This window comes from Leucopleurus acutus (genome assembly GCF_964270905.1).
Source record: "Leucopleurus acutus genome assembly, chromosome: 1".
Taxonomy (NCBI): Eukaryota; Metazoa; Chordata; class Mammalia; order Artiodactyla; family Delphinidae; genus Leucopleurus; species Leucopleurus acutus.
The window spans coordinates 36930000-36953775 of NC_139142.1; the positions used below are offsets into that span (position 1 = coordinate 36930000).

Below are 23776 nucleotides of genomic sequence, written 5' to 3' on the forward strand. Positions count from 1 at the left end.
ATTTTGGAGATTAATCCCTAGTCAGTTGCTTGCACATATTTTCTCCCATTCTGAGGGTTGTCTTTTTGTTTGTTTATGGTTTCCTTTGCTGTGTGGAAGCTTTTAAGTTTAATTAGGTCCATATGTTTATTTTTGTTTTTATTTTCATTACTCTAGGAGGTGGATCAAAAAAGATATTGCTGTGATTTATGTCAAAGAGTGTTCTGCTTATGTTTTCCTCTAAGAGTTTCATAGTGTTGGCCTTACATTTAGGTCTTTGATGCATTTCGAGTTTATTTTTGTGTATGGTGTTAGGGAGTGTTCTAATTTCATTTTTTTACATGTAGCTGTCCAGTTTTCCCAACACCACTTATTGAAGAGGCTGTCTTTTCTCCATTGTATATTCTTGCCTCCTTTGTCATAGATTAGTTGACCACAGGTGTGTGAATTTATTTCTGGGCTTTCTGTCCTGTTCCATAGATCTATATTTCTGTTTTTGTACCAGTACCGTACTGTTTTGATTATTGTAGCTTTGTAGTATAGTCTGAAGTCAGGGAGTCTGATTTCCTCCAGCTCCAATTTTCTTTCTCAGGATTGCTTTGTCTATTTGGGGTCTTTTGTGTTTCCGTTTAAACTTTAGAATTTTTTTTCTAGTTCTGTGAAAAATGCCATTGGTAATTTGATAGAGATTACATTGAATCTGTAGATTGCCTTGGGTAGTATAGTCATTTGGGCAATATTGATTCTTCTAATACAAGAACATGGTATATCCTTTCATGTAGATAGTTACTTTTGTAAAATAAAAATAAAGTACTAGAAAAAGAAAAGTGCAACATACAAGCCCTAGTATTTTGTTGTTACATTCAACTGATTTAAAATTACTCTATCAATTACTCTAAAAGTTTCCAAATGCTTACCCTCAATATCTTCTTCTCTCTTTGTGAACTGGTAACAGATGATACTTTGAGTAACCCTGGTATAGAGCATGGAGAGCTGTCCGGGAGATAGCTGGATCAGGAGGTGGGCATGGGGGGAGGAAGTTAGGTCTTAAAGGAGAGGAGAGGGGGAATGAAGAAGGAATTTGAAGGTCATGTGAGACTCAGAGACCCTGAAGACAACCTTTGGGTACTTCCTGGTTGGATCTCAATCTGGCCTTACTTGCCTGACAGGACATTTCCCCCACACCCAGTACACTCCCTACCTCAGTTCTAGAAAGCAGACATTTGTGAGTAGAAATGGTAAGTTGTTGGACAAATGAAAATTGTAGGGAAAGCCAAGAAGACTCCTAAATGCTTCGGAGCTTCTGGCACCTTCTTGACATTTATTGTTACCATTCCCCTTCTATAAAATAATATGAGGGCCCAGCTTACATCAGTGATTAAGTTGATGTGCATATAGGAAATGTCCAGGTGGGACATATGAAACTGTGGAAGAAAATCAACTTTTTCTGACCTTCTCTTTGAATTTACCTACAGACATTACCTCAGATTTTTGTTGTCATTTGTCTTTGTTAAAGGAAAGATTTCCCTGGAAAGTTCATTCCCACCGTGGTACAGGAGGATCATCAAATGCCAGATTATGGGGCTTCTCTTACTTGCAGAAATAATTTAGAACTCTTTTCTGTGCAGCAAAGTGCTCCTTGGAAAGCAGTTTGCTTCTTGTTACGCCACTTTGCAGTGTAAAGCCTTATGTTTGGCAAGGCTCCTCACATTTTAGCCTCTGGACATCATATTGTGTTGTTGGGAAACTAGAAACATCTGTGCAAATGGGAAAGCCTAAGGCTACGGCATTCCTCCTGCAGCATCTGACAGAACTGCCAGGTAGAGAGAATTACAGAGGGTGAGGTAGGCATGTGATGTAATTACCACTTGGGACAGTAAGTGAGTAGGATTTGTTTACAGTAAATCCCAATTTAAGAAATCTTTTCTTAAGAAATTTTTTTGGCTTGGTAGTCATAACGGCATTCAAAATGAATTTATTCTGTTCTGCGTTGCTGTTAGGAAAATGGGGTTCTGTTTCTGTTGGAAAATTTCCACTGTCAGGAGAGGTGAGTCTTTTCCATGCTAGATTTTAAGCATCTCAAGTTACAGGCTTTTTTCTTTTTGATTATTTATAGCATTAACTTGAAAACAAACACAGGGACAGAATCCACTTAGCCACCTTGAATTTAAACAACCCTACAGAATATGTAAAACAGACATTGGACATTGGACAGTGACTCCCAAGAGAATAGACACAAGGTGATCCATTTGACCAGTTTACTGCCCGGAGCCAGTTTCCAGGTTGCAATACAGGGAGAAGTAACCCAGGTAGACACCAGTGGTCTCCCTGAAATGAGGGAGCAGAGTTGTGAATTTGGGAAGGCTAGGATTTTCAGGGGAGAGAACTGGAGAGGAACGAGCCGGACAGAGAGGCTTTAGAGACCTGCAGAGGATCCCCTTCAGGTCTTCAGCTGAGCATTAATTTCATGCTTATGATTCTAACCGAGGGCAGGGAAAGAACCACCAGAAAGGAGCAGGCAGAACAACACTTGGAAGTTCACACAGGGCCAGGAATAGTTCACGTTCTCACCAGCCACAGGGAAAAAACCTTCTACTCTACTGGATGTTGGTTGTAGTACTCAGAAAGGTATTGCCTCAGTAGTGAGGTAACATAAGCCCTAGACTAAAGGCTGCCCTGCTCCTACCAAATGAAACTTAAAAAGCAAGTCTGAAGGATCAAACTATTGCCAAGTAACTTAACTGCATCTTAACTGCATAAAGCTCAAGACTATTTAAAGGAATGGAAGAATATCCAGCACTTAACAGGGTAAACCAATCACATGTTAGCAAGCATGGAAAGAAGCAGAAAATATGACCTATTATGAGGAAAATGACAATAATTGGAAAAGACACCAGGTGATGCAGATGATAGACTTAGTAGACAAGGGCATTAAAACAGTAACTGTAACTATATTCCATATGTCCAAGGAGTAGAGGAAAGCATGAACAGGTTAAGGAGAGACATGGAAAATATGAAACTCACACAAATTAAATTTCTAAATGTGAAAACTATGTTTTGATGGATTTACGTCTGATTAGGCATAGCAGAAGAAACAATAGTGCCTGTTAAGCAAGAGCAATAGAAACTATCAAAAAAGAATAGAAAGAAAAAAGGGTTTAAAAAATGAACAGAGTATTAAGCTGGAGTGGCTACATTAATATCAGAAAAAGTAAATTTTAGAGCAAAGAATATATCTAGGAATAAAGAAGGTAATTTCATAATGATAAATGAGTCAATTTGTCAAGAAGACATAACAATCCTAAACATTTATGCACCAAATAAGAGAACCTCAAACCTTATGAAGTAAAATCTGATAAAACTGCAGGGAGAAATGGACAAATCCCTTATTATAGTGGGATATTTTAATACGCCTCTCTCAATAATTGATAGAATAAGTAGACAGAAAATCAGTAAATATAGAGAAGACTTGAATAACACTGCCAGCCAACTTTACCTAATTGGCATATTAAAAACCCTCAACCCCAAAACAGCAGAAGACACATTCTTTTCAAGTATTCATTGAATATTTACCAGGATAAACTATATCCTGGACCATGAAACAAGTCTGAATACATTTAAAAGAATTTAATTCGTACAAACTATTTTCTTTGACACGATGGAACTAAATTAGAAACCAATATTAGAAAGATCTTGGAGAATTTCCAAACATTTGGAAACCAAATAACATATATCTAAATAATCCATGGATCCCAGAAAAATAATCAAAATTAAAATTAGAAAGCATTTTGAACTAACTGAAAATGAAAGTAGAACACAGCAAAATGTTGGGGTTGCAGCTAAAGCAGTAGCTTGAGGGAGGGCTTGCCTGGTGGTGCAGTGGTTGGGAATCCGCCTGCCAGTGCAGGGGACTCGGGTTCAAGCCCTGGGCCGGGAGGATCCCACATGCCGCGGAGCAGCTAAGCCTGTGCGCCACAACTACTGAGCCTGCACTCTAGAGCTGGCGAGCCACAACTCCTGAGCCTGCACTCTAGAGCCGGCAAGCCACAACTACTGTAACCTGTGTGCCTAGAGCCCATGCTCCACAACAAGAGAGGCCACTGCAGTGAGAAGCCCGCGCACCGCAACAAAGAGTGGCCCCAGCTCACTGCAACTAGAGAAAGCCCGTGCACAGCAACAAAGACCCAACACAGCCAAAGATAAATAAATAAATTAATTAAAAAAAATAGTTTGAGGGCTTCCCTGGTGGCGCAGTGGTTGAGAGTCTGCCTGCTGATGCAGGGGACACGGGTTCGTGCCCCGTTCTGGGAAGATCCCACATGCCGCGGAGCGGCTGGGCCCGTGAGCCATGGCCATGGAGCCTGCGCGTCCGGAGCCTGTGCTCCGCAATGGGAGAGGCCACAACAGTGAGAGGCCCGCGTACTGAAAAAAAAAAAAAAAAAAAAAGTTTGAGGGAAATTTATAGCATTCAAGGCCCATATTCCAATAAAAGGAATATCTCAAGATTTTTCTCGAGGTAGGCTTGTATTGCTACAAACTTCCCTCTAGAACTGCTTTTGCTGCATCCCATAGATTTCAGATCATGTGTTTCCATTTTCATTTGTCTCCAGGTATATGTTTATTTCCTCTTTGATTTCTTCAGTGACCCACTGATTTTTTTTTGTAGTATGCTATGTGTTTGTGTTTTTCGCAGTTTTTTTCTTCTAGTTGATTTCTAGTCTCACACTGTTGTAGTCAGAAAAGATGCTTGATGTGATTTTAACATTCTTAAATTTATTAAGACTTGTTTTGTAGCTTAGCATGTGATCTATCCTGGAGAATGTTCCATGTGCACTTGAAAAGAATGTGTATTCTGGTTTACATGTACACCAATGTTCACTGCAGCATTATTTACAATAGCCAAGATATGGAAGCAACCTAAGTGTCTGTCAATAGATGAGTGAATAAAGAAGATGTGGGATGTGTGTGTGTGTGTGTGTGTGTATGTATGTATGCACACATACAATGGAATATTACTCAGCTATTAAAAAAAGTGAAATCCTGCCATTTACAACAACATGGAAGGATCTAAAGAGTATTATGTGAAGTGAAGTAAGTCAGAGAAAGGCAAATACTGTATGATCTCACTTATTTGTGGAATTTAAAAAACAAAACAGACAAAACAAAAATAGACTAATGAATACAGAGAACAAACTACAGAGAACAAACAGGTGGTTGCTGGAGGGGAGAGAGAGTGCATGAAGTAACTGAAGGGAATTAAGAGATACAAACTCCAGGGCTTCCCTGGTGGCGCAGTGGTTAAGAGTTTGCCTGCCAATGCAGGGGACACGGGTTCAAGCCCTGGTCCGGGAAGATCCCACATGCCACGGAGTAACTAAGCCCATGCACCACAACTACTGAGCCTGCGCTCTAGAGCCCGTGAGCCACAACTACTGAGCCCGCATGCCACAACTACTGAAGCCCACGCTCCTAGAGCCTGTGCTCCGCAACAAGAGAAGCCACTGCAATGAGAAGCCCGTGTGTCACAACTACTGAGCCTGTGCTCTGGAGCCCATGAGCCACAACTACTGAGCCTGCATGCCACAACTACTAAAGCCCATGCTCCTAGAGCCTGTGCTCCGCAACAAGAGAAGCCACCGCAATGAGAAGCCCACGCACCACAACTAGAGAAAAGCCCTCATGCAATGATGAAGACCCAATGCAGCCAAAAATACATAAATAAAAATTTAAAAAAAAAGAGACACACACTCCAGTTATAAAATAAGCCATGGAGATGTAATATATAATGTTAGGAATATGGTCAAAAATATTGTAATACCTTTGTGTGGAGACAGATGGTTACTCGACTTATTGTGGTGATCATTTCATAATGTATGCAAATGTCAAATCACTATGTAGTACACCCGAAACTGACTTAGAATTGTATGCCAACTATATTTCAATTAAAAAAGCCAGGTCTGAAATTACGGACCTCAGCTTTCAACCTTAAGGAAACTTAGGAAAAGAAGAGAAAATGAAACCCCAAATAAGCAGAGGAAAAGAAATAATAAAGGATAGAGTGGAAAACAATGGAACAGAAAAAAAGAAAATAGTAGATGAAAAGCAAGAAAGTCAAAAGCTGATTATTTGAGATCAATGAAATTGATGAGCCTCTGGCCAGACTGATCAGAAAAAAGGAAAGAAGATACAGGTTACCAGTATCAGTAGTGGGATAGGTGACGTTATTTTTCTGCAGATATTAAAAAGAATAATAAGGTAATATTATAAATAACTTTATGCCAATTCGCTTGAATATTAGATGAAATGGACAAATTCTTTGAAAGATACAAATTACTGAAACTCAATCAAAAAGAAACTTAAAAATTCTGAACAGCTATATATCTATCAAAGACATTGAATTTGTAGTTACAAACTTTCCCACAAAGAAAACTTCAGGCCCAGATGGCTTTTCTGCAAGAATTCTACCAAACATTTAAGGAATAAGTAATACCAAGCTTATACATATTATTGCAGAAAACTGAGGAGTTGGCAATACTTTCCAACTCATTACTCTGATAGGAAACCCAGACCAACATATTGGAAGAAAAGAAGACAGCGGACCAGTATCTCTCATGTATACAGATGCAAAAATTCTCAAATTTGTTTTTTAGAAATAGAATCCAATAATATATTGTGAACAAGTGTGATTTTCCCAGGAATACAAGGTTCTTTAACTTTTGAAAATCAATCAACAGGGACTTCCCTGGTGGGCCAGTGGTAAAGAATCCGCCTTCCAGTGCAGCGGACGCGGGTTCGATCCCTGGTCGGCGAACTAAGATCCCACATGCCACAGGGCAACTAAGCCCAAGCGCTACAACTACTGGGCTTGCACACCTCAACTAGCCGGTGTGCCACAAACTACAGAGCCCCTGTGCTCTGGAGCCTGTGCGCCACAACTAGAGAGAAGCCTGCGTGCCGCAATGAAATATTCCACATGCTGCAACTAAGACCCGATGCAATATTTATTCAATATATTTTTTTAATTCAATAAATAAATGAGAAAAATAAAATCATGTCATATTCATTAAAAAAAGAAAATCAACATAATTTACCATATTAACAGAATAATAATGAAAAACCGTATGATTATTCCAATATGTGCAGAAAAAGCATTTGACAAAATCGAATGCCCATTCCTTCTAAAAACTCTCAACAAACTAGTAACGGAAGGAAACTTCCTTAACCTAGTCAGGGGCATTAATGAATAATCTACAGCTAATGGTATACTTGCTTGTTATCAGGAATAAGACAAGTATGTCCACTCTCATGAATTTTATTCACTGTTTTACTGGAAGTTTTAGTGTCATAAGTCAAGAAAAGAGAATAAAAGACATCCATCCAGATTATAAAGGTAGAAGTAAAACTTTTTATTTGAAAAATGTGATAATCTGTGTAGAAAACTCAGAGTCTACAAAAAAGAGAGTTTACCCAGATTGTGGGATATAAGGGAAATATATAAAAAATAATTTTATTTCTATATGGTAGGAATGAATAATTGGTAATTGAAATAAAAAAATCAATACTATTTACAATAGCATCAAAAATTGTGAAACCTTGGGCTTCCCTGGTGGCGCAGTGGTTGAGAGTCTGCCTGCCGATGCAGAGGACGCGGGTTCGTGCCCTGGTCCAGGAAGATCCCGCATGCCGCGGAGCGGCTGGGCCCGTGAGCCATGGCCGCTGAGCCTGCGCGTCCGGAGCCTGTGCTCCGCAATGGGAGAGGCCACAGCAGTGAGAGGCCCGCGTACCGCAAAAAAAAAAAAAAAAATTGTGAAACCTTAGGTTAAATTTGACAAAACATGTGAGACCACACATTGAAAACTGCAAAACATTGCTGACAGAAATAAGAAATCCTAAATAAATGGAGAGAGATGTTAATGGGTTAAAAGATTCAGTATGTTAAGATGTCACTCTTCCCCACAGATGGTCTGTAAATTCAACTTGATCCTAATAAAAATCTTAGCAGTAATGAACTAGATACAATGCTTTTGGTCCAGAATAGGGATATACACTCGTACAGTTAATGAGGGCTCTGATCCTTACCAGGCTTAGAAGAGCATGTTCCTCTCTGTTGGGGAGAGATGGGGTGAGGGCAGCACCATCCGAACTTCCCTCTCAGCAAATCCTCTTCCGCGGTGCATAGGTAAGATGTGAGGGTGCCTCGTATTACTCTATTATATATACTCAGTCTTTGATATGGCTCCTGAAACTCAGAGACAACAGAAAATGTTGCATTTAACACAACCTATTACAATATTTGTTAAAGTGTTTTAGAAACTCTAGGGTGTTATGTGAGTGTTATACTTAATGTAACAGCATATCCAAATTAAGAGTCCTGAGACCAGCCATCTTGTCACCCAGAAACCTGGAGACTAGGGAAGTCCTCCCTTGGATAGAATTAGAGGCTACTGAATCTAGGAAACAGAGTGGAATCAATCTGCAAATAATTAGTCTTTTAAAATATTTAAAATTAGGAATAAGATCTATGCATCCAAATAATTTTAGGGCTTTGCAAACTTTTGTGACTTTTCATTACAAAGTTTTCATATGGATGAAACTTTTCATTAAATGAAAGAAATAGTTAGAACCAGGTAAGCCTATTTCACATGAAGAAAATTATTAAGAGATATCAACTCAAGCCCTGGTTCACTCTGAGTTTATGGGGAGGGTTCCCATGATGTGGGTGGGTGGAGAAGGCCAAGATACAAAAGGACACACAGAAGGATGCTGAAGAGGCCAGATGAGTGCTTTCCTGTTGATGGAGAACATGGGGGCAAAGCATTGTAGGCATCAGCCTCCTGGGTCCATGTCACCAACACCTTTCCAACATCAGTCTGTTCTTATGGTGCTGGGTTAGGAGGTGGTGATAAAGGGGATGGTCATAGCTAGAGGTTCTTTCCTCAAAGCAAACAGGCAAATGAAACCCCACATACACCTCCCAAAAGCCAGAACAGTTTTCCTTTGGTTAGTATTCTGGAATTTTTATTAAACACTTTATCTCTTCTGATTTATTTGCTCTCAGTTGAGACGAGCTTATATCTTCATCCTTTGAACCCTTAGGATGTGGCAGATGTTGGGGGGTTGCCCATCTCTCCCCATGTGCTGCTCAGAATGTCATCAGGTGGGCTGGTGAAAGGAGGACACAGCTGTTCCCAGGCGATAAAGAGGAAAGTAAATTGTGTCCTTGATTTTATTTTACTTTCTTTGGTATGTGTGTGGTGGTGTGCCAAGATCTTGACATTTTTACTGTATTTCTTTAGTTTTAGGAAAAGTCATTTAATTTGGTTCTAAAAGAAAATCTGATGTTCTTAACTCTTGGGGGCTGGAAGGAGTTAATCCTTACCGTTTCCTGTGTGTCTGGGCAGTGAGCATCCTGGGGGCTTTGTGTCTTGTCTCTTGCCCCTCCTGGGGCCTGCCACTTAGCGATTACCCTGTACCTACGTGTCTGATGAGCAAGAGGGTATGTGAATGCCCAAAGTGCAGACACAGCACTGCTGACTGAAAAGAGAGGCAGGCAGCCAAACGGGTATTCTACAGCCCAGTTCCTTCCCAGGATGATTTTATATAGGTTAATCTTTTTGTACGTAAAATCTTTCCCCATATGTAAAATTGATACAGCACGTGCCTTTACAGAACCACAGTGACCCCTATCCCCAAACCCCTCATCAGTGATGGACCCTGAGCCCTGTATGGAGCTGTGCTGACCCCACAGCCTGCAGAAGATCCAGGGCTCACCCTTGGCAGTGACCGCTCGTTTATGAAGAAGGTGACCCAATAGCCAACACAGGTTATCTGAGGGGAGCCTTGATCAGACGTAAGGAGGTACTGAGGAGCTTTTGTGTTACCGCAATTTTGGTTCTGAAGATTCACTTTATTACTTTTTAAAATTAAAGCTTTATTGTGATATTCATATGCCATTCAATTCACCCATTTAAAGTGTACAATTCAGTGGTTTTTAGTATATCCATAGACTTGTGCAGCCATCATCAAAACCAATTTTAGAACATTTTTCATCACCCTAAAAGAAATCCTGTACTCCCCAATCTAGCTGTCACTGTCCAATCTCTGTCCCACCTATAGTCCTGGGCAACCACTAATCTACTTTCTGTCTGTATCGATTTGCCCATTTTGGACAGTTCATATAAATGGAATCATAAAAATGTAGACCTTTGTGGCTGGCTTCTTTCACTTAGCATGATGTTTCATCCAAGTTGTAGCATGTGTCAGGACTTCATTCCTTTTTTTTTTGGCATTCTGCTTTTTTTTTTTAATTTTTTTTTTTATTGGGGTATAGTTGTTTTACAATGTTGTGTTAGTTTCTACTGTATAGCGAAGTGGAGTTCCCTGTGCTATGTAGCAGGTTCTCATTAGTTATCTATTTTATACATTAGTGTATATATGTCAATCCCAATCTCCCAGTTCATCCCCCCCACCTTTCCCTCCTTGGTGTCCATACGTTTGTCCTCTACACCTGTGTCTCTATTTCTGCCTTGCTTCATTCCTTTTTATGGCTCAGTAATCTTCCATTGTATGGATATACATTTTGTTTATCCATTTATCAGTTGGTGGACATTTAGGTGGTTTCTACTTTTGGGCTATTATGAGTAATATTGCTGTGAACATTTGTATACTAGCCAAATATTTTTATATTTTCACTTTTTGTCACTTTAGACTGACATATGTACGGGTACGTAATTTTGACTCCTTTTAGAATCCAAAAATGTATGATTTCTTTATGGCAGTAGAAATACATGGAGCACATTTCATGTAGCAGAATAGACTAAAGGGTAGTTAAAGAAAGTACTTGTTAATGCAGCCAGGGTCAATTTTAAGGGAAAATAAGCTTAAAATAATTTTCTCTAAGCTTTCATTTGATTTATAATTTTCTATGTATGTACCTAAAATATGCATCAACATGCCTATTTATCATTTCAATTTATAATGGTGTGCTTGGCTAAAAATTTGAACCTATGTAAATTCAGTCTAATTCTTCCATTTATGAGTGCTTACTCCATGCCAGTCATTGTAATAGGTGACGGGTATATAAAGGCAAACAAATAGGGTCTGTGCCTGCACAGTACTTACGTCCAGTCTCACTGAGGGTCAGAGCGTGTGTATGAGGACATCCAGCGTGTAGGACAACATGCTGCCCTCTGCTGGGGAAGCACAGGGCACCTTTGGAGCTTTAGAGGAGATCCCAAACCAGAGGGAAGTCAGGTCAGGGAAGCTTCCACAAGGAAGTTCATAACCAGGCTGGAATCTAAAGGAGGAATGGATGTAGATAAGCAAGAGGAGGGGATGTGGAGAAGAGGAGGAGATGGGGTGGAGGAGGGGAGGGAAGGAAGAGCATTCCTAAGCAGAAAGCTCAGTATGCTCAGGGCATCACCTGTTAAAGGAATTGAAAGCAGTGTTCAGGGTGAGGTGTGCGGGGAGCTGAGGATGCAGAGAGCAGAGAGAGCCCTGGTACGCTGTTCACTGCACCACGTGGTTTGGACTCTACCCCAGGAGCTGGAAATTCATTTAAGGGCACTACATGGTCTGCATTTTTCATTTTGGACACTCAAGGGCATGTTGAGTGGAAGGCGGGGGCAGTGAGAGGGCAGGTCATTTGCCATGGGGGTCAATGGGAGGCTTGACCCCAGCATGCCAGGGAGCCTGGAAGAGTCCCTGTGAGGAACAGGTGAGCAGATGGGTTAGAGCAGCAGCTTCTGGGCCACAGATGAATATTTTAAATCTGCATCATCAGACATCATGGAGGGACATGCCCCTAGGGATGTGGCGAAGCGCTGCACTGGCTTGGTTGTGGTTCAGTATGTCCCTTGCCTTAACTGAACTGAGTTGCATTAATTGAACTGGAAATGCCAATAAAAGTAGAGAACAAAAACTGCCAAAACCAATTCTGTGGATGATAGAGTGCCAGCCACCCTTCGTTCTCATTACAGTCAAAAGTCAACAGCTCCCCCGTTGACTTCACATACTTGCTATTTATTCTTCGAAATCGAAAGCCTGGAAGGGAAGCTAATTAATTCCCTGCTGCCAGGAATCAAGGAGTCGGGGTTGGTAGGCGAGGGGGTAGTAGGGCAAGGCTTACCTGAGTGGTTGTTTTGCAACCTTTGGGAGGCCAAGTCTCTCAGTCCTGAGAGTCAGAGGGGAATTAGACACTGGGCCAGGCAGGAAGGGGGAAGCGACTTACCTCGTGGGGAGGTAGACATGTGCCTGTAAGCTTTGCTCAGTGAGGAGCTGAGGCTGGAGGAGCTGTGTGACTGGTCAGGGGTCAGAGAGCAAGAGATGGAGGATATAGAGTAGGTCTGTCTGATTCCAAATCGGTGGTCTTCCTGCTCCAGCAAGGCATCACCTGAAGTGAGATGCTGAGGGCCTGGACAGAGGTGGCAGTGGCCCTGCCGTGGCCGTCTGCGCGTGGCACACAGGGGTGGGGGGAGGCGGCATAGCGGTGGTGATTAGTTTATTAAACTCCCCGTAGATGAGGGGCCCTCTTAGGGACTAGGAGTTGAGTTAATCTCACTTTCTGACCATCTCCATGTGGGTATTTGTTGCTGCAGCTGAGACACACCATGTCATGGTTTGAGGCAACTAGATACATTTCCTGCTTGGCAAGGCCACACTTTTGGGCCAGGGGGCCCTCTGAGAGGCCGTTGAGTCTGCCTGCATTCATCCAGCATTCAGCTGGAAGGCTTTCCCTTCCAGCTCAGTGACAGGGCTGGCTCTTGGGGGACAAGGACACCATGCACAGGTGAAGCCATGCTTTTAAGGTTTCACCAGACATGCAGATGTCAGAGCAACCCAGATCACTTTGGCCTCCTTTCTGGAGAACATATGCATGCCTAATGGCTGAGCACATGACTTCCGTTTTCTCCTCTCAGGGCAGTGACTCGCGGCTTTTTTATGCTTTGTCCAGGTGTGTACCCTTCAGCTGAGGCACCCCAGGAGGCTGACAGCAGCCGGAAACTGGCTCATCTACTGAACGCTGTGACGGATGCTCTGGTCTGGGTGATCGCCAAGAGCGGCATCCCCTCCCAGCAGCAGTCCGTCCGCCTGGCTAACCTGCTGATGCTCCTTTCTCACGTCAGGCACGCCAGGTACAATCCCTGCGGGGGCCGCTCCACAGGGTGTGTGGTGGGAGGGGGCTGTGCACATGCCCAGAGGAGGGTGAAGAGCTTTGGAAAAAGGGTTTTGCAACTTTGAGATGGATAAGGCAGAATTGCCACCTTTAAGGGAAAATGAACCCCTGAAAGGGAAGGGGGTGCATCATCAGTGCACACACCTGTAACCAAAGACCGGCCACAGCGAGCACTGAATGTGGCATGGTCCTCATAAGAGCTTTTTATGGCGTCCTGTGTGGCTCATCTGTTTTTCAGTTGCTGGGGCTTTTAGCTTGTTTATGGAGCTCTGAGAAGGACAGTTAGTTCCTCTCCTAGAGTGAACTGCCACCTCTTTCTGCACTACCCAGGGCTGGGGTCCTGAGGTCTTTTCCTGAAGAGGTTAAACCCAGCTCCTCTAGATCAGCTCTGAGGCTGGTGATTTGGGGAGGTACACAAAGGCTTCCCTAAGAGCTGTTCTTTTCTTACGATAGCATCAGGTTGTTAAGAGTGAGACCTAAGAGAACTAGTGAGCCCAGTAGGTTTGGGACGGCAGGGCGTGGGTAGAGTGTATTCAGGATATGGAAATTGTGTGCGCTCGTGGAGGGGGATGGTGTGTGATGATGGTTTCATGCTGGTACCATGCGGCTCAGTGCTTGCTGTCACCCAGGAGGAGGGTAGCCCTGCCATGGGGCTGGAAGAGGGGACATGAGGATGGAAGGTAGGTGCTCCCTCGACGAGGAGGGAAGTCTAGGGGTGGTGAGAAAGGACAACACACACCTCAAGAATTTTACCGAGGGGGAGGAAATGGAAATGACCTCCGCCTCTGTTTCCTCTTTAATGATTACTCAGTACATGACCATTTGCAGAGCAGAAACAGTCCATCCTCATTAATCACAGATTTCCTATTTGTGAATTTGCCTGCTTGCTAAAATTTATTGGTAACCCCCAAATCAATACTCACGGCACTTTTGAGGTCATTCGAGGACACGTGCAGCATGGCAAAAAGTTTGAGTTACCCATACTTACGTTACCAGCAGGGGTCACACGAAGTGCTGCTCTGCCTTCTTGTTTCTGCTCTCATACTGTAAACAAGGGTCCATTACGTGGTCTATTTAGTGCCTCATTTTGCCATTCTTGTACTTTGTTGGGGATTTCACTGTCTAAAAATGACCCCAAGCATAGTGCTGAAGTGCTCTCTAGTGTTCCTGAGTGCAAGAAACCTGTGATGTCCCTACAGAAAAAATATACGTGTTAGATACACTTTGTTCAGGCATGAATTTTAGTGCTGTAGGCCGTGAGTGAATGGACTGTATGTGTTAAATAAAGTGTCTTTATAACAATAACTCAGAAGAAACAAGGTTATGTATTAATGGCTGGTGAAAATGTTGGGACCAGGACCTCTCAGAACCTAACCCTGTATTTCTCCCAGTAGCAATGGTTCAGTGTTTGCGAAGACTGTGTAGACATAACTATGGTGAACAGCGAGACCCCATTGCACTATGTGCCGGTGCTATCAGGCCATTGTGGGTGGGTGGTGGGACACCAAGGCCCATAGGACATTGTACTTGTCCTTACGTGTAAGTCATTGGAGGAGACAGATGCAAGAACCATAGCTAGCAAAGGGCTGGAAGAAGCGCAGGGGTTGGGGTGGAGGACCAGCTCTGTCGGGGAAGATGTCAGACTTCCCTTGGCTGCTTCAGGAAGGAATCTCAGCACCTTTTTGTCCCCCTAGTAACAAGGGCATGGAACACCTGCTCAACATGAAGTGCAAAAATGTGGTCCCCGTCTACGACCTGCTGCTGGAGATGCTGAATGCCCACACACTTCGCGGCAGCAAGTCCTCGGTCACAGGGTCCGAGTGCAGCCTGGTGGAGGAAAGTGAGAGCAAAGAGGGCTCCCAGAACCCCCAGGCTCAGTGATGCCAAGCCCTGAGGTGTGGTCAGGCTGCAGAGGAGGTCAGAGGCCGAAGCGTGAACTCCAGCACAAATCGTGAGCCCCATCAGGAGGGGGCGGGCTTCATCGGCTTTCTGCTGTGTGATCCCTCATATGGCCCCTCAATACCATCCTTCCCCGACCTCCCTACTTCCCGGGAGTCAGGGTGAGAAAGCCAGTGCTCCTTGTCACCAGGGGGCACGTTTGAGTACAGCGTTTATGTCTTGCTTGGCCTCATGGGATCTCATTGTGGTCCCTCTCACTTCCCATCTCCCTCCCACCCTTTGGAAAACATCTTCTTACAGCTTTTGGAATGACTGGTGGAAATCTGACTTGGAAGTGTTGTCATGTAGAAAGGGGAGAGAACGTGGCACATGCACAGGAAGGGGACTAAGCCTTATTGTGCCACTTAACCTGCCCACAGAATTAGTCCTTTGTATGCTGCCTCTGGACCACTTGATTGTAGGATTGAAAACCACGACGGCAGTCAACTAACTGGTTCCACACACCTATCTCACAGGCCTGTGAGGACAGGTGTCACGTATTGCTGTGACTCTATCCAAGGCCAGAGGGAATGTGACCTAGGGAACCAGTGGTCAAGCTGAGATGCGAGCCACGTTCATCCCCCAAGACCTTGTTGCCGCTTTCATGCAGGTTCACCCCCTCCTGGTTTGCATTCAGAAAGCCTACAAATTACTTGTGTGTGTGTGTGTGTGTGTGTGTGTGTGTGTGTGTGTGTGTGTGTGTGTGTGATCACCTTCATGGAGGAGTGTGGAGATTTAAATTGCCCTTTGTTAAAACTCTCTTGTCCCAAGGGGCCCAGTGTGTGTGCTAGAGAAAGGACCAGTGTTTGCAGGAATGGGGTTTCTCCTGTAGGTGTGGGTCACAGCCACAGTGCTCCCCTGGGGCAGCCACAACTGCCACCTCAGCCACCCAGGGGAGACAGGGACACTTCAGGCTGTGTGTGTGAGGCATGCTGTTGCACGGAAGGATGAACAGCTACACACACGTCAGCGTGTCATGTTCAGGGCCAAACCGTGTAGACGGGGTGAGCGTACCACTTGAACAAGATTGTGAACTCTTTATAAAAGAGAAATATTTAGGGTAAGTATTTATAGCAAGAAAATTCTTTTATACCCTAGGGCTCTTCTAGAATATTTTCTTATCAGAACATTTATATGGTGGGCTGGGTGAAATAAAAAGTTAGTAAAATATTAGTTCTTATTCCAAGTGGAACATAAATAGGACATGGTGACAAAGCACCTCTGAAATTACAATTTTAACTCACTTTTTAAAAACTGAAATTTTCATACAAATTTTCAGGAACATAGTGAATGCATAAAACGAGTTACATCTATACTTTGGAAGAGAGTAGTTAAATAATAATGTGTGATTTTTGCAATGTTTTTAAAAATTACCTTGTGATAGGAGATTAAACACACTTTCTTTTTGAAAATAGTAAATACAGAAATGTGCTAGCCACAGTAAACCAAAGTCATTAGGAAGATTACATTCAATAACACAAGGTTGGTTTCTGCCAGTGTGATCTTGAATAATTCTTAATTTTGATATCAATTCAGTTTTACTAAAAAAGTTGAGCAAAGCTGTATCAGAAACTCTTGGCCATGTACCTAGAGAACACACCGTTGTCTGTATTCTGAGGTGATTTGAAATTATTCTTAGTGACTTGTTGCAGCCTCAGCAAGATTGAGTACAGCAAATATATTTGACTTTGTAGGAACGAGGGAACCAGTGTTTTTCAGCAGGTCAATTTTCTTTCTTTCCAGCCAGTTTAGGAGCCCCCATGACAAACAAGGGGGTGGAGGCTAGAGAGTGGGTAGCGGGAGGCAAAGGAAGGCAGCCGTGAACAGTTATTTGCCAATGAAATTCTCTTAATTGTATTTATAAAAGAGACTACCAGGTTGAAAAAGCAAAAATAAAAAAACAAAAAACAGAATGAGGTCTAAGCCGCAACCCCATTACTATGTAGTGAAGTTTTGCAGGTTGGATTTTGACGCCAAGGTAGGCAACCGATTTGTCTCAGGTGTCCTAGCACCTGTCTGTGCTGCACCCTGTGTGTCACCCGCACGGTGCACGCTCTTATGAAAACTCCTCCAGTGCCCACTGCCCATTTTCCACAGACACTCCTGCATGCTTCTTGGGGCTGCTTGTTTCACTGCATTTGCATTTAGCCCATGAGGAGCATGTAACACTTTTGGTCATTTCTTCTTGGCTGTGGTCTCACCTAGGTGTGCTGAGGAAACCAGTCAGTCAGTCCAACCTGAGAGGCCGCCCTGGTGCAAGCCTGTCTCTTAGACTGGGGTCTGGGCCAAGTAGGCAGCTGAGATAATAAGGTCTATAGTTTAAAGGTGTTCTTTGTTTTGAGTATTCTAGGGCCCTTTCCCCCTTTCAGATGAAGTGTGTGATCTCTGTTCCCAGCTGCTCCAAACGTGTCCTCTAAGGATGACAAAGTGCAAAGTCAGGCTGCTGTTTTTCTGGGTTTTGAGTAAACCCTCCATGTCCATTTTAAAGATTAGCCATTTCTCTTTAATAGTGCTTTCTTAAAAAAAAAACAACAAAACACAGTGCTTTCTTTTAAACGTCTTCTTTTGGACCCAAATGGTCCATGGGCAACTTAAATTTCTCCCATAGCTAAGCACAGTGTTTTCAAATTCAGTTTTTAAAAGGAATTAATTAGAGAGGATAGGACCTGACAACTGTAAACAAGAATTAAATTGAGTATTGGGAAAAAAATAACCCACCCAACTACCTTTTATGTATCATGGAAAAGGAATGCTCAGCTTTGCCTTAGACTCGTATGGTGAGATTCCTTTCCTACATTTTGGTTTGTAAGTGATCATTTAATACGACAAACTTAGTTGTGGGGGATGAGTGAGATTTGAGCTAAATTCCAAAAACATGAGTGTCTAATATGGGAATCATATAGACAAATTTTAATGATAATTAACATGGAATATTCTTAATACAGAAACCACTAGCGCAGTGTTCACGCAGGTTCCTGGGAGAGCTGGCAGCTGCTGAAAAGGACCCACATGGGCCACCCCAGGAGAGCCGCACAGTGAGTTGTCCACGTTCCAACTGTATCTCCCTCCGTCCCCACCACATCCTCTCCTTGTGGCCTCAGGCCTGTCACATGCTCAGGGTCCACCAGGACTAACTACAAAGGATTCAACCCTAAAATAATTTTTGAAGAGATTTATCTTCAAAAATTGTGGTGGGAGCAGCAGATTAAGTTGTCAGCTCAAGATCATTTCTGGAGGGTCTTAACTATTAAAAACAAAACGGTGCAAAATCAACAAAAGCTCTTCAGTGAGACAGTCTTTATCTGGATTACTTCCTCTGCTAACTCAGCTGGAAGACCAATTATTTTCAGTTTCATTAAAAAAATATCAGTTCCCAATTCTTGGCAGAGCTACGTTACATATTCCTATCTATAGGCTATGTTGAAGCAATTCTAGAATGTTCTAGCATGTGAAAACCGAGTTTGGTTGTTACTTAAATCTGCTAAGAAACTTGCATATATTGATACCTTTTCAAATTCCAAGGTGAACCTTCAGTTTCTAGTCTATTTTGAAATGAAACATTTTTATTTAAGATTTGACACATTTCTTTAAACTGCTAAAAAAATCTTAAAAAGACATAATAAAGGTTATATGAAGGAAATGATAAAAATACGTTGTTTAGTACCCAAAAATAGTATTTGCGGAACATTGGCTGTGTGCCAGGCACAGTGCTCAGTGCCTCAATACATTCATATTTAATCCTCATACTAACTGCTGTTATCCCAGTTTTCCGGGTCTGCAACCTAGAGCCTAAGCAAACTTGCTCAAGGTCACACAAGGGAGTAAGTGACAGAGCTGAAAGTAATCATGCGGTTTAAAAAAACTAAAGGAAGAATACTCTTAGACTGCAGAATCCATTCGTCAAATGCAGTCTGACATGCGCGGCTACTCTGGTTTAAATGGCTCCATTTCCAGAACACCCAGTAGAAGAGAGTTCAGTCCCATCTTTTGTACACGTGTAAATTAAAGTCTGGAGGGGTAAATGGACCTGCTGAAGGTCCATCTGCCATTTGCTTAACGGCAAAACTGGGACCAGAATTCAGGTCTTCTGCCTGCCTGGCCAGCACTGCTCCTGCTACAGACTTGCTTCCGTAGGAGTCTGCTGCTTGAGCTGAGTCTCAGTGCGTAGAGGAGAGACGGTTACGTTATGGTTGCCTTCTACTGTACCCTCTGCCTTCTCAGCTTAGATGGGGTCTGCGTGAACCTTTACAGAATAGCAGCCATGACAGGTGGGAAAAAATAAGATGAATTATATCATTCCTACCCTCCCATCCTGGGCTCATAAGCTCGTGGGTGGCACTGCCGTCACCTCCTCCTGTCATCATTTTCCCCAGATGTGTTGCTGTGAAGTAGATTCGCTGGAAACTTACCCGTGTAAAATTCTCACACCTTTTAGGCACTGATGCTTCCCCGTGGAGTCTAGTCTACTGCAGTGCAAAACACATGCATTTATCCTTTACAGCTCTCCAAGTTGCTGGAACTTTGGCTCAAAGTGGTAGCTCAAAGATGTGCATTCTCTGCAGTGTTATTCTTATAACCCTTTTTGTTGCGTTGGAGTCAAGGATCCTTTTTCTTTTCTTTTTTTTTTTGAATGCCGAGGGTCCTATTCACTTGTGGGGCCAGTCAGTGTTATGTGATGGTGGGCTTCCTTTAAGGGAAGGACAAAGCTCTGACGATATGCTAACCCAGACCAGTTCCTGTAACTCTACAATCTGTGCTGCTGTGTTTCTCTTTCTGTGCTGGGTGTCTAAGTGCCATGACTGTAGGTCCTGTAACGTTGTTATTCAGTGGTCCTGTGTACCTCAGAGCCCACTGGCTGGCTATAACTTGTCATTTTTTTCAGATGAATGCTCTGTACTATTAAGCAGGCTTTTAAATTTGGGCCTTTTGACAAATGAATGTCTGCTGTTGTGTGAAAGCAGATTTTGAAACCTGCTTTCCATTCCTCCAGGTACTACTTTTTCTTTGCTGTGTGCCTTTAATGTCTATGGAACTGTTGCAGAAAAGTTTAATGTGACATAAGCTAAATAAAGTGTTTTTTCATAATTTTGGTTTTAAAAATGTATTTGTTGGGAGTATAAGAACTTTCAGTAATTAGGCTAAGTAGTCAGTGTTCCCATTCTATTCTGAATTTTATTCTGTTTTAGGTTTGCAGAGCCCTTTAAGAATTTGATGAAAAGCACAGACACTCTTCCTGGACAAAGGTACATAAACAAAATGCTTACATAACAATTTCAAGAGTTAAGAATCTCTGACTTAAACTGCTGAAGACTTTTTAAACAGCAGCAATTTAATCTTTAGTCAGCTAATCTCACACCTGTGATTTATGACCAAAGGCATTGTATGCTCAAGTAAAATGCAGCTCACAAATATGAAAATTCTGATATGCAATGCAGCAGTTCGGGGAGTACTTTTCTGTAATTACCTCATTTGAGTCAATTAGTATTATACCCCACGAGGGATGGAGAGAAAAGTAATTCCTTCATACTGACGCTAACTTAATGTCAAGGGTCATTTGAAAATTTCTCTCGCACGTGGGGAATGGAAGATGTAAAATCTCTTGAAGGTGTAAAACACAGATTATTTCATAACAAGAGCTGGGGAACACACTGAGCTGTGGGTGAAGGAAGGCTTCCCTGGGGTAGAAGCCTGGAGTACAGACTCAAGACTCAAAGGCCTCTATCCTGAGAGTTGGTGTGCATCATTAGACTTGAAAATGCAAATGACACTCTCCTTTCTCCGCAGCTTGGACTTGCCCCAGAGTCCCTCCTTACAGGCAGAAAAGGTCTCTAGAGTAGTCACCTCCTTTGGGCTGGAAGAAGGGAAGGAGGTAGAGATATTCTGCCTTTTGCCTCTGGAGAACCTGGAGCAAGGACCTTCTAACCAACTCAATGGCTTAAAGAAAAAGTTTGGGTAATATTTTTCATTTAAATTTCCCTCTACGGTTATTGTAATCCATGAAAAGAGATGGATTATTTTAGAGTTAAAAGAGACTTTGAGGTTGCATGGTAAAGCAGTACCTTTGTGTCCATATCACTTCCAACAATTTGGTAAAGACAGTTCTCTTCAGCTGGTCCCTTTACATAAAGCTACTGGTGAATTGCACACGTTCTGGGGTGTCTGACCCACAGAAGGGCCACCAGTGCTGAAATCTGGCCTTCATTTACTGACAAGCTTCCTTGGCTTCCCCAAGGTTTGCACTTTGCAGAGAAGGAGAGAGGGACCGAGATTGCTTCGAGTCCATGGTGTCTCCTGAGTGTCAAGAGATGCAGGTTAAGAGCAGGTAACTGAGGAACTGGGTCAGTAACAACTTTTTTTTTTCATATTCTTTTCCATTATGTTTTTTTTTCTGGCTTTATTTTTAATTTTATTTTAAATTTATTTTATTTATTTATTTTTGGCTGTGTTGGGTCTTCATTGCTGCGCGTGGGCTTTCTCTAGTTGCAGCGAGTAGGGGCTACTCTTCGTTGCAGTGCGTGGGCTTCTTATTTTGGTGGCTTGTCTTATTGCAGAGCACAGGCTCCAGGCGCACGGGCTTCAGTAGTTGTGGCACGTGGGCTCAGTAGTTGTGGCTCTTGGGCTCTAGAGTGCAGGCTCAGTAGGTGTGGCACACGGGCTTTGTTGCTCCACGGCATGTGGGATCTTCCCAGACCAGGGCTCGAACCCATGTCCCCTGCATTGGCAGGCGGATTCTTAACCGCTGCGCCACCAGGGAAGCCCCTCCATTATGGTTTATCACAGGATATTGAATATAGTTCCCTGTGCTATACAGTAGGACGTTGTTGTTTATCCATTCTCTGTATAAAAACTTACACGTGTGAACTCGTCTCCCACTCCATCCCTCCCTCACTCCCTCCCCCTTGGCAACCACATCTGTTCTCTACGTCCGTGATTCTGTTTCTGTTTCATAGATAGGTTCATTTGTGTCATATTTTATTTTTCAAAAAATATTTATTTGGCTGCGCTGGGTCTTAGTTGTGGCACACAAGATCTTTAGTTGAGGCATGCAGGATTTTTAGTTGTGGCATTTAGTGGTGGCATGTGGGATCTTTAGTTACGGCATGCGGGCTCTTAGTTGCGGCATGTGGGAGCTAGTTCCCTGATCAGGGATTGAACCCGGGCCCCCTGCATTAGGAGCACATAGTCTTAACCACTGGACCACTAGGGAAGTCCCTGTGTCATATTTTAGATTCCACATATAAGCGATATATGGTATTCGTCTTTCTCTGACTTACTACTTCATTTATTGTGATAATCTCTAGTTGCATCCATGTTGCTGCAAATGGCATATTTCATTCTTTTTTATGGCTGAGTAGTATTCCATTGTATATATGTACCACATCTTCTTTAATCCATTCATCTGTCAATGGACATTTAGGTTGTTTCCATGTCTTGGTTGTTGTGAAGAGTGCTGCTATGAACATAGGGGTGCATGTATCTTTTTGAATTATAGTCTTCTCTGGATATATGCCCAGGAGTGGGATTGCGGGGTCATATGGCAACTCTATTTTTAGTTTTCTGAGGAACCTCCATACTGTTTTCCACAGTGGCTGCACCAACTTACATTCCCACCAACAGTGTAGGAGGGTCCACTTTTCTCCACACCCTCTCCAACATTTGTTATTTGTAGACTTTTTAATGATGGCCATTCCGACTAGTGTGAGGTGGTAGCTCACTGTCGTTTTGATTTGCATTTCTCTAATAATTAGCGACGTTGAGCATCTTTTCATGTTGGCCATCTGTATTTCTTGGCCATCTGTATTTCTTCTTTGGAGAAATGTCTATTTAGGTCTTCTGCCCATTTTTTGATTGGGTTGTTTGTTTTTTGCTGTTGAGCTGTATGAGCTGTTGTATATTTGGAAATTAAGCCCTTGTCGGTCTCATTGTTTGCAAATATTTTCTCCCATTCTGTAGGTTGTCTTTTCGTTTTGTTTATGGTTCCCTTTGCTGTGCAAAAGCCTGTAAGTTTGACTAGGTCCCATTTGTTTTTACTTCTATTGCCTTGGGAGACTGACGTAAGAAAACACTGGTGAGATTTATGTCAGAGACTATTTTGCCTATGATCGCTTCTAGGAGTTTTATGGTGTCCTGTCTTATGTTTAAGTAAGTCTTTAAGCCATTTTGAGTTTATTTTTGTGCACGGTGAGAAGGTGTGTTCTAACTTCATTGATTTACATGTGGCTGTCAAGCTTTCCCAGCACCACTCGCTGAAGAGGAGACTGTCTTTTTCCCATTACATATTCTTGCCTCCTTTGTTGAAGATTAATTGACCGTAGGTGTGTGGGTTTATTTCTGGGCTCTCAATTCTGTTGCATTTGGATCAGTAACTAACTTCTAATCACACTCTTTGTTTGGGTGGGAAATAGACAGTGGTGCTGGAAATGGAAAGCAGATGGCTTTGTCTGTAATGTTTGTTTGTTAAACACTATGTGTTAATTCACCCTGGAGGGAGCTGGGAATACAAAAATCTGGGTGAAATGATCCTTTCACGTCCACCTTCCACACTGTGCTGCCCTCATCGCCCCCTACAGCATTGGAGGCTCACTGCACGGGGTAATCACCTCCTATACAGGTGTGGGTTTCTAGATCTCGTAAGTTATTCTGTACAAAGATAAATAAGTAGAATATAAAGCTTAGCTCAAAATC

General features: G+C 42.7%; 1 protein-coding gene across 1 annotated transcript in view; it reads left to right on the forward strand.

Moving 5' to 3' along the window:
- The window catches only part of ESR2 (estrogen receptor 2), a gene marked incomplete at both ends in the record, with an annotated part of 46950 nt that extends 31916 nt beyond the window's left edge, over nt 1-15034 (forward strand). The window contains 2 exon segments of the mRNA XM_082840827.1: nt 12932-13112; nt 14848-15034. Coding sequence (XP_082696953.1) covers nt 12932-13112; nt 14848-15034 — 368 coding nt within the window.
- Nucleotides 15035-23776: the final 8742 nt, after the last annotated feature.